General features: G+C 42.2%; 1 protein-coding gene across 1 annotated transcript; it reads left to right on the forward strand.

Moving 5' to 3' along the window:
- Positions 1 to 261: 261 nt before the first annotated feature.
- On the forward strand, positions 262 to 3734 carry LOC131246807 (adenosylhomocysteinase 1). The gene is made up of 3 exons (XM_058247222.1): positions 262 to 1209; positions 1901 to 2437; positions 3247 to 3734. Exons 1-3 carry the CDS (start codon positions 499 to 501, stop codon positions 3454 to 3456), a joined length of 1458 nt encoding a protein of 485 aa, XP_058103205.1. The 5' UTR covers positions 262 to 498; the 3' UTR covers positions 3457 to 3734.
- The last annotated feature ends 8631 nt before the right edge of the window (positions 3735 to 12365 follow it).

Consider the following 12365-nt stretch of genomic DNA (forward strand, 5'->3'; position numbering starts at 1 on the left):
AATCTAATATTTAATTAATTAAATAAAATTAATATTTGGATCTTGTTACATCTGAAATTTTAGCTATAATTCGGATAGTTTATTTTAAAATACTCATGTATTGAGTATGCAGTTTTTCAGTAATTTATAACTGACTGAGTATCATCAGCCACAGACTGCCAGAGTATTGAAGTATTTCTCTTGGAAAATATCTAAAAAGCAAAGCAAGCAGCCAGAGTCTCCGGCTCGTCGCTCGGTAAAAAGAAAGCAGCTACAGTCGTCGGACAGCCAACAAACGCACGACACCCTTTCCAATCCGAGTCCTCGCATCTCCGCATCTAACGGCCAGGATTCACCAGATCTAGAAACCATCCATGTCCTCCAACCACCCACCGTGAAACATCTCCACCGTCCATTCTCTTCACCCTACTTATAAAACCCTCACTCCATCCTCTTCTCTTCCCCGTTCCCATTCCACCATCTCCTCTTTATCTTTTTCTGTGTGAGAGAGAAGAAGCCATGGATCTGATCGCTGAGAAGACGTCCTCAGGCCGTGAATACAAGGTCAAGGACATGTCGCAGGCGGACTTCGGTCGCCTCGAGATCGAGCTGGCCGAGGTGGAGATGCCGGGCCTCATGTCCTGCCGAACGGAGTTCGGCCCATCACAGCCGTTCAAGGGCGCCCGAATCTCTGGGTCCCTCCACATGACGATCCAGACCGCAGTCCTGATCGAGACCCTCACCGCCCTCGGCGCCGAGGTCCGCTGGTGTTCCTGCAACATCTTCTCCACGCAGGACCACGCCGCTGCCGCCATCGCTCGCGATAGTGCTGCTGTCTTCGCCTGGAAAGGCGAGACCCTCCAGGAATACTGGTGGTGCACCGAGCGGGCCCTTGACTGGGGCCCGGGCGGTGGGCCCGATCTCATCGTTGATGATGGTGGCGATGCAACTCTCCTGATCCATGAAGGTGTGAAGGCCGAGGAGGAGTTCGAGAAGACGGGGAAGATTCCGGACCCCGCCTCGACCGACAACGCCGAGTTCCAGATCGTGCTTGGCCTGATCAAGGACGGGCTGAAGTCGAACCCGAAGAGGTTCCACCGGATGAAGGAGAGACTTGTCGGTGTCTCGGAGGAGACGACGACGGGCGTGAAGAGGCTGTATCAGATGGAGGTCAACGGGACACTGCTCTTCCCCGCGATCAATGTCAATGACTCCGTCACCAAGAGCAAGGTATTGCTTGCATCCCCAGATCTAGGGATTTTTATTTTTTTTTCTTTTGCTCTTCTGATCTGTTTGAGATCTGTAAAGTTGCTTGCTTTGAGTATCCTTCTAGATCTAGGGTTTTATGACTCAGATCTAGGGTTTTCTAGGGTTCTGAGATGCAGATCTATGGTTCTTGATGCTTTTAAGATGGGGATGAAGCTTTAAAGCACTTGATCCGGACTTGCTGGCCTAGCATGTTTGGCTCGTATCTGTTCCGTTCATTTGGTTGGCCATTTAGTGGTGTATAGTAGATCCAGTTGGTGGTCCAGATTTGATGGGCTAAAGTCCTGTGATTGGATGGGCCGTCTAACTTTGAGCCACCCAATGAACGGTCCAGATCAGATCCATTTACATTTCGGATCCAATCGAGTGGAGACGAAGAACAACATTTGAATATTGTGCCTATAGATCATGTGCCTATTCAGAAATTTTCTATGCAAGCGGGATTTGGGTTGCTGATATTGTAGCTGGCTACTCTAATTGTGGTTAGATCTGGAGATTCACGCATCAAATTATCAGGATCTTACTATGAAATGCTATGATTTTACTGCTTGATTTTGGTTAGTTTAGAAGGTCACTGCGATTACATTGGTTGAGATCTGAAGCCACTGCTGGCCGATCTTTGATAGTGTTTGCTATTTCTATACTTATTTATCAGTTTGATAACCTGTATGGATGCCGCCACTCCCTCCCTGATGGTTTGATGAGGGCCACCGATGTCATGATTGCCGGCAAGGTTGCTGTAGTCTGTGGGTATGGAGATGTTGGCAAGGGCTGTGCTGCTGCCCTCAAGCAGGCTGGTGCCCGTGTGATCGTCACTGAGATCGACCCCATCTGCGCCCTCCAGGCCCTGATGGAAGGCATCCCTGTTTTGACTCTTGAGGACGTGGTCTCAGAGGCAGACATCTTTGTGACGACGACTGGTAACAAGGACATCATCATGGTGGACCACATGAAGAAGATGAAGAACAATGCCATCGTGTGCAACATTGGGCACTTTGACAATGAGATCGACATGCTGGGGCTGGAGACGTACCCTGGCATCAAGCGCATCACCATCAAGCCACAGACAGACCGGTGGGTCTTCCCTGAAACCAAGGTCGGCATCATCGTCCTTGCTGAGGGCCGCCTCATGAACCTTGGGTGTGCCACTGGCCACCCTAGCTTTGTCATGTCGTGCTCCTTCACCAACCAGGTAAAAGAACAGGGCTTTTTTTCTTTTTAAAAATTCAATGTTGATTCAGATCAGTGGTGTTCTGTTTGCCCACCCGCATCCTGTCCATTGATTTGTGGACCGCCCTTTTAAGTGATCCAGTCCAGTGGCTCCCGGTATGTATCTGTAAACTAAGAACAGTCCCCCACTGAACAATTATAGCTATCCCATTGAACAATTACAACTATCCATTGCATATGGATCATTGGTTAGATCTATTAACCATCCATCTGCAGGCTCACATCATGTGGCTAGGATTATCTGGTGGAATTGTAGCTCCTTCCAACCATGTTCATCTGTGAGAGGCTTTCCCCATCAGTCCAGAATGCTGTGTAGAGATGATCGATTCAGTAAAAGAGTAACACCATCGAGCCATCTCTCCACGGTATACATGGCAGGATGATTTATCAACCTGGGCTGTCCATTTAGTGGGCCTAAAATGGATGGCTTATGTTTCAAAATCACACATATTGGTACCCCACCCACGGAGAATGCTGTGCTCGATATCATTGATCCAGTACAAGTGGACTACTGTATGGGCCATATCTCCATAGTATGTGTGGTGGGATGATCTATCAATCAGGACCGTCCATCTACTGGGTTCTTCACTCTCCATATTAAATGATTGAATTTTAACTGGGCCACTTATTAGGAGAGCTGTGAACCATTTTCTGTCTGTCCACGTGATGGATGGTCGGAAATGATTCGCAGGGAGAAATTGCCCATGCAGATGGGAGTTGTAAATAGGGTGTGTTCTGAACCTTGCAATGTGAAAAATGGAATTGGAACAGGTGATAGCACAGCTGGAGCTGTGGAAGGAGAGGTCGTCGGGCAAGTACGAGAAGAAGGTCTATGTGCTGCCGAAGCACCTGGATGAGAAGGTGGCGGCGCTCCACCTTGGTAAGCTTGGAGCTAAGCTAACCAAGCTTTCTCAGGAGCAGGCTGACTACATCAGCGTCCCTGTTGAGGGCCCATACAAGCCCTTTCACTACAGGTACTGAGCAACAAAACAGAGAGAGAGATGGTGGAGAGATCTACGCAAAAAAAAAAATGGCATTGCCATTTATCTCTGTATGTCTTTTTTGTTTTCCTTGATCGTGTGGTTAGGTTTTTTTTTTGATGATGGGGTTGTGGAGAGAATTTGTTTTTGTTTTCTTTTTTCAAATAAGAAGGGATTAAAAGAGGGGAGGCATGAAAGGATATAGTAATCCAGAGATGCCGTTGGGATTAAAACCACGTCTCATCATCAGCAGAATGTAGTAGAGTTGATATTGAGATATTGTGTTATATTTGTGTGATTCTTCTCCCCCAATCAGGTGTCACCCCCCTTCTTTTTTTTGTCTCCCTCTTATGAGAACTGATCACGTGCCAGCGACTGTACTGCTTTTTGTGGTACTGTTAATGCGTTTGATCATTGAGTAATATTTTCATACTCGAGTAGAATGTTAGGGATGATATGCAGGCGGTTAGAAATTATTAAGAAATTGCAGACATCTAATTTAAACTATGCATGTACCAAAAATATTTTGTTATCTAACAATTAGATATGTAAATGTGTTGAATACCCAGAATTACCTTGGTCGCCCAACAAATAGATCTGTGGACATCTATTAGACGGTTAAAAATAAAAAAATGTCCGATGCAGTTCAGAATACAAGTGTCGTTGAACCAAACTGAGTTTTGGAGTGTAATTTGGCGGTTGCAGGTTCCACTAGCTATTCTTGGGAATTAAATATGTATGGCCTGTTTGGGAGCTTAGATTTAGAATGCACTAAAATCCAAATCACAATTACATTAGATTCAAGGTGTGTTTCGTTGAATCGCACTGTAATCCAAATCTTCTGTTCAGGAGCTTGTATCGGTAATGCATTGGAATTCTATGGTATATTCATAGGCCTAAATTTGTTTAGTTAAATTTGCTTTCATATTGGAAATTAATATATACATGTGATATTTGATAGAATAATTGTGACTTGTCCCGTGGAATTATACACTTTGGTAAAAAATGAGAAAATTTTAAACCTTCGATGGGCCACAATTATAAGGGTTACTAACAAGTGACTCATTGACATTTTTTAACTAAGATGTTCAACAATTGGATGGTTTGGATCATTATATTTGCATCTATAATTATCCTGCGAGGTGAATTAGTTTCCCACCGATGCCTTCCAAATACACTCGGCTATAATTGTATTGTGAGGAGGTGAATTAGTGTCCTACCGGTGGCTCCCCAAAACACCCATTTACCTGTAAATCCAAGGTACCAAACGACCTCATAGCTTCATTCCTTTGGGGAAACCCTCACCCATATCCCACCGGTGATTGGGTACAACCCTCACCAGGACCTGTCTGACGGTCCTGTTATGTGGACCTACCGTGATATATGATCATTTTAGTGCATTAGCTCAAAAGGTGTTAGATCTGCGGGACCCACTGTGATATATGGTCATTTTAGTGTATTAGCCCAAAAGGGAGGCAGATTGAAGGCCCAAGTGGACCAAACCACGTAAAGCAGCGGGGATTAAATTCCCACCGTTGAAACCTTCTTAGGGCCCACTATTATGTGTATTTGTCATCGAACATGATGGAATGCTCAAGTGGACCAAATCACGTAAAGTAGCGGGGATTAAATTCCCACCATTGAAACCTTCTTACGGCCCACCATTATGTTTATTTGTCATCTAACTTGTTCGTAAGATCACATGGACCTACGTGAACTTGAAACATTAGCTCGATCCAAAACTACTTTTGTGCCCCTGAAGAACTTTCAAATCCCCACTACTTTCTGTGGTGTGGTCCACTTTAACATTCAACCTGCCTTCTTATTGGACTCATGCTCTAAAATGATCCATCAAAATGGATGGGCGGTGTGGATAAAACATACACATCACGGTAGGCCCTACAGAGGCCCTGACAGGACCGTCCGTCTCAAGCTAGGTTACCCAATCCGCCCCACTGTACAGAGAAGGTAGGTCCGCCCATCAGGCAAGCCGCACATGCATTGCCATTTTATCCTGGGGCTGAAATAACCGTCTCTAGCTAGGTTACCCCATTCGCCCCACCGTTCAGAGAAGGTAGGTCCGCCCATCAGGCAAGCGGCACATGCGTTGTCACTTTATATTGTGGCTGATAACCCTGTACTGCAGATAGTGGCACAGCTTTAGGAAGAAAAAGGATAATATATGCTGACCCCACCACCATTGGCTAGCACATACCACTTACTGGGTTTACATTTGCAAACCGACAGCCACATGGGTGGAACTTGCACTAGTTCCATCCGGCCCGTCAATGAAGTACCTGGACTCATTTTAACCATTGAACTCAAAAATCATCATCCAAAACTTTGATAGGCCACACCACATGAAACAGTTGGGATCGAACACCTGTCATTATTTCGTGTAGGACCCACAATTAAATAAGGCAGTTACAAAGCTCAAGTGGACCACGCTACTACGGGAAGACGCCCATAGGGACCGCCATGATGGAAAAACACAATTATCAACTTAATCCAAAACCTGTGGCCTTCAAAAAGTTTTGGATGGTAGGCATTCAATCCCAACTATTTCCTATTGTTGGCACTTGGTTTGTTTTAATCACATGTGGTGTGTATGGGCATGTTTCAATTGTACGGCTTAATTCAAACCAAACAACTTCACCCTAAGTGTCAAGATAGACAAATACAACGAATGCAATCGTATATATAACTGAGGCTTGAGAATATCGGTTGGCTATTCAGCCACTCGAAATATAGTTTTAGTATGATCATGTAATGATCGGAGAGTGAGTTTTTCCTTTGAAGATGGGTTACGCATTAAACGGTCAAACAAAAAGAAAATACTTACGATCAGTCATAAGAAGCAACTGCAAGATACCTTCCTGAAAGATGAATCGATTATATTGAAATTGAGAATAGTCCCGTGTAAATGTGTAGGCTTGGATTACAGCTAAAAATTATTATTGCTAGATTACAACTAAGATTAATGCTACTGAATTATTATTACTTTTAGGATAGAGCTACACTATAATAAGGAAAGATATTTTGATTTATTCAATTGGGTTAGTGTGAGATGACTTGCTTTATTAGATTCCTTGCTATTTATTTATCTCTTCGGCAACTATCTCTCAAGCGTTTTCCTCTTCATCCAACCGTTATGGTAATTGATTTGTTGTTACGTTTAGGGCTGAAAGTCGGGCGGGTTCAACTCAACCGACCTGTGACTGACCCGACATTGGGCTGGGCTCGGGCGGGATGTATCAAGTTCTGTCTCAAGTTTGGGCTATACAAACACCGACCCGATAAAAGTCAGGTTGGGCTTGGGTTGGGGTCTCGGGTTGCACGACCTAATTTGAACCCGATCGATATATATATATATATATATTATAATCGAGTGTGGATTGTATGTGTTGAAGGCACATGAAATTCCAGTGCCATTGGGTTTCATTAGTCTATGTTATTTCCGATGAATCAAGCTAACAAGATATGCCAGATTTCTCTCTACCAAATAAATTGCGTGTGACATAACATGACTTTTAATGGAGTAGTTGTCCTATATATTTAGCTTGTTTGTTTAGAAAAAATGAAATTCTCTACGATAAATAATTACATATATAATTAATAAAATCATAGGTAGAAAAAACGTATGTTGAAAATATACTAGACTAATGTAATAATGAAAATATTAGCATGTATCCACCCAACCAACCCAACTAACCTAACTGAGCCCACTTGGGTTGGCTTGGTTTGATAATTCCCAGCCTGAGGTTGGATTGGGATGGGTTAGGGTTGAGGTATAGGAACCTTAGGTTGGGCTAAGGTTGAGCACCAACACGACCCAACCCGCCGGATTTTCAGCCCTAGTTACGTTGGTCTTTCATATCCTTTCTTCTCCTCTTGACACGTGTCCTTAATCACTTTTTTCGCTAGACCACTTTCCTCCGGGCTTTTTGGCTATGCCCTATCATCATATGACGTGTATCATCGGATCATCGCTAGCTGTAATTTCGTAAAAAAAATGCTCTAAACATATTTAAAAGTTTTTGGCATGCTATACATTTTCAATGCAATGACATGTCCCTTTCTAATTGGCCATCTCAACATCGATTTAAAAAAAGACACAACACCTATGTTGTATTCCACTTGAGCTTTAGATCTACCTACTTTTTGGGCCCATCCACCTGTACTTTGGATTTACCTGACTTTTGGTTTCATTCCCTAAAATGATTTAGTAAAATGAATGGACAGTGCGGTTCAAACACACACATCAGGGTGAGGCCTATAGAATTTTGCCATGTGTACGCAGTACCCAACACCGGTGCTGTATTATTATACATCACGCAATCGCCTCCGGTGTTTACATGGCATCCAATCTCTTTTATCTGATGTGTCTTCCCAGCATGTCCCAAAAATTACGGTATTCTAAATCTCAGGTGGGCCGTATGGGCATAAATTTTTTGAGGTGACCCATCTGAGGGTTAAGCTGTTTTCCATCACATATCTCTCTCACACCATTCAGATGAACGGTTGGGAAGCCAAAGATTGATGATGGGGAGCAAATTAAAAGATTCCTAACCCACCTCTCTTCCAGTGTAGGGCCCCCTTGATTTGATGGTTTTGAGCAAATGGAACATGGGATCATCCATGCATACTTGTGGTGAGTGAGGCCTGTGTATGTTTTTCTTTTTTTCTTTTTTAATCCTGTTGTCGAGTAACTGAGGGTTGATGATGAAAGCTCTAGCTCCCCATCTGCACCCACCACAGGATATGGAAACCCATAGTTTCTGATTTCTGTACATGAAATCCATTTACTTGTTAGCTGGTGATAGAGCTAGGCAGGACCTGACTTGATCCGGCGGATCCGACTCGTCCAACTCGACCTGAATCGAATGCCAGGGTTGGGTTCGGATCGATTAGACCCACCTTGATCTGAATCCCGACCAAGTATATATATGCATTTCCCTTTCTACCCTAACCCTAACCCTAGCAGCCGGCCACCGCACCCAACCCGATTTCAACATCCCTTAATCCGGCTTCGAGCTCCTCCTCTTCTCTCTCTGTCCTCCACTCGTCCAAACAGTAGAACCGTCTGGCTTCGAGCTCCTCCTCCTCCTCCATCTCTCTACTCCACTCGTCTGCCTCTAGCTGGTGACCATCATCTTATTATTACCAATAGGTTAACAATTTGGATGGTGTGGATTGCCTCACTACTATGCCATATGTACGGTTGAGGAGTCTCTATTATTTTTATAGATGGAATAAACCATAATTGAAATCTAGTCATCTATTTTTTACTTTCCTTTCCCTCTTTTCCACAGTTCTTCTCCACCTTCATTGGGAGGATGTTTGTTTTCTAAATTATTATTTAGCAACGTAATTTCAACTAATCTGGATCCTCTTGGCACAAACAGAAAAGACCTGTTTGTTGCAATGTAATTGATCCACATCATCACAAATAACATTGAATGCAGTATTAAATGTTCTATGTGGCCAATCACCATGCAAGAAAACAGAAAAAACCTGTTTGTGGCAGGCAGAAGATCTGGATTCAGTTCCAACACTAGTCGTAACGCAGCACGTGGCATTTTTGCTTTTTTAATGCTAAAATCAAAGAGGAGAGTAAAGTTCATGCCGAGCAGCTGTTTCTTGTGATGTGGGCCACTTGAGCTTTAGATCTACCTAAAATGTTTTGGTAAAAGGACAGCATGGATATGTCACATACATCATGTTGGGCTCACAAATTTAATCTAGCCCTATTGAACTGATTTGCAAAGTGAAAATACTCATCTATTTTCAAAGTGAAAATACAAGAAGCCCAATGAGTAATAATGACCTATTTCTCAAGTATTTACTATGGAAATAAAAACTCCTTAAGGTACCACACGCATTTTCGTGCCCCAAATATATAAAATTTCATGATATTTAGTGCAACCAAATACGCTCTTGGATAAGTAGGAGTGGCAAGCACGGGCGACAGGTAAGGCCCAATGCACTAGCCAAACCAAGCTTGGGATGCTCTAAAGAATTTGTTAGGTCTGGCCCAGCTCAAATATTGATAAAATCCCTATTTCCCACTTAAATATTACTAATCTATCTGATAATCGAGTGGGCCATACATGCAAAAAAAAAAGGAAGATACTTCAAGGAATAAAAATCAACGATTTACATTCTAGATACATGGCTGCTTAATCAAGCATTAGAATATCATATTTGTAAGATCTTACAAATATCAACGGCCAAGCATAGGCCAAAGTAGACTTGAACCAGGTTGGCCTAAACTATGTGCAATATTTGTAGCATGGCATGTCAAGCACTTTGAGCCAAGAATAAGGCTCTTGGGTCAGCCCTAACTGGATTGGGCAATACTCGGCAAAAATGGACTTGAGCCCAAGCCCTGTTCAAAGCTGGGAAAGGCTTCATGCTGCTCAATCCTAGCCCAAAACACCCTAGGTTAAATCAACTCCAGCCCATGTTCCAAAAACAAGCCCAAAATCCTCTAGGCTTGATCAAATCCAGCCCATGTCCAAAAAGCAATCAAAAGCTTTGTTCATGTGTAGCCCCAGGTCATTTTATGTGCCTATGATTATCCTGACCCGGCCCATAATCACTTGCACAAGCCGAATGTATAAAATTAAAATGCAGATACTAAAATTCAAATGAGAACATCAAGTTATTTTCATCCAAGTTAAATGAAAAAATTGAAATTTCAATCAAGTCAACCATGTATCTTATATAACCTACATGCATGACCCAAAAGTCTAAAAATCTTATTTTGAGAGACTTGGGCAAACTCTTATAGTGAATTTTATGCCTTTGGAACATGCAAGTTTCATGATTTTAATTGTCAGCATAGGTCGGTGTATCAGTTTAGTGGAAAAATGATACGATACGGTGTCGCGTTTTTGTCATAAATTTTTTTAAGTAAAAAATATTAGAAAAATAAAATATCTAAAATTTTATTATTTTTTTGTGTGTTTTGACTATGTATTCAATGATGTGTCAAATCATTCTTTGATGAGAATGTTGTCCATCGATTTGATTTGTTGAAGGTTAACTAAATAAGCCATAAATAAATCAAGCATGATTTGGTGAATTAGGGTTCATTACATTGAAATACATTTTTTTGTAAAAATGAAAAATAAAAAAGAAAGTAAAGGTTTATCATTCTTTCTGATTTTTTCCATAATGGTCAAATTCGCTTCGATTTGTTGAATCATTTATTTTGATCCAAAAACAGATATAGATGTAATTTAAAATGATTTTTTAAGCTTGCTTTTATGTGCGTATTAGCCTCTATCAGTGCTGATATGCCCAATATCAATTGATACGAGCCAATACAGGTTAGTGTTTCATATCAGGCCAATATGACCCGGTATCCCATATTGTCATGTCGACACGGAAACGAGACAGCCATATCAACTAATACGATATCGGTATTCATATTCATGACAAGCCCTTATGCTATTAGAGATTGGAATTGATATTTACATCTCTCTGCAGACACCCATTTCCCATTTTGATAAATAAAGTCCAATCTGAAAATTTGGTCAGAGCAAATCAATCACAGCGGTAAAAACAGTGGGCCCCTCATAATATAGGAAGCACAAAGACCAGTTGCTCACTCAAGAGGTGTTTCTATCTTGCGCTTGGTATGCAGTGGCTTATCTTACCCAAACTGAGTTTGTGTGTGCATATGTAAGTTATGGTTTGAATCTAAAGAGGTGCTGCAGCCATTGCACCATGGCTTGGATGAACTTCAACCTTTTTTTACTTATTTTCTTTGAGATCTTGAGAAAATCATTAATATATATATTATAAAATAATCTTTATAATAAACAACTACCTAATACATTTACTTAGTCCAATCAATCGATCTGAACCGTCTATACACTCAAGAACACATTTTATTGACTACCATGCAAAAACAACACTGATGAGATGATCCAATCCATCCTTGATTTGGCCTTATTTTATCCGGCCATCCCTTTTCTAAGCCATGGATGGAATGGTTATGATTGCCTAACAAAAACGATCCTCTAAAATCATAAGCAATCCATGATGGGCCTAATAAATAGATGGATCAAAATGTTAATTGGACTTATTTTGCGTAACGAATCTCAACCATCTATATTAAAGGACATCCTAAAATGACTTGAAAAACGGATGGACGGGGTAGATTTCTCACAAACATCAGTGAGCCCCACCATGCATCCCAGTGCAGGAACTTCCTTCTGCAGGAGATCCACGTTCCTGTACACACCACGCATATGCCAGCATGGAACACATGTATCAGGTTTGTTCAACCTTGTTCATGTTTTCCCAAAACAAAATCTGGTCCAATCAACATGTGGACCCCATTGTTGAAAACCATTGGATGGGTTAGAAAAGTTCATCCAAGTTATTCAGAACCGTACATTTGTTTTGCTAAATGTGGCCCACCGGACCAGCGGATTAACATCATTCCTGGCTAGGGCATCAAATATAGTGGTACCATTCTGAAGGGTGGATTGGATCTAGGACCTATCTAGCCATGATAACACGTGTGGCGTGTACGTAGGCTTTATTGCCACGCGTGTGGGCTTAGCAAAGCAAGAGGCATGCGTTTACGAAAGACAAAGAAGAAATATATATGATACTCGGCCTGAGTATAGCATAGTATCCACAGGCCTTCAGCTTGCACAACTGGGGCCCATGGTTTGGTGATCCAGACCATTGATCAGACAGGCGACATAGTAGATGGACCATGCCCCAAAAGCCTCCGGGAGTGGACGATACTACCAATGGCCTTTAGTCCATTTTCTAGTTCAAGGACTCATCTTGTCTCCCCTCTACTTTCAGGTCACAACCATCTAATCGAGGATGTTTTTAATCTTCTGTGAACCACATTGGATCAATGGTCTGGATCTCCCAGTCACA

Source organism: Magnolia sinica, chromosome 5, assembly GCF_029962835.1.
Source record: "Magnolia sinica isolate HGM2019 chromosome 5, MsV1, whole genome shotgun sequence".
In the NCBI taxonomy this organism is placed as follows: Eukaryota; Viridiplantae; Streptophyta; class Magnoliopsida; order Magnoliales; family Magnoliaceae; genus Magnolia; species Magnolia sinica.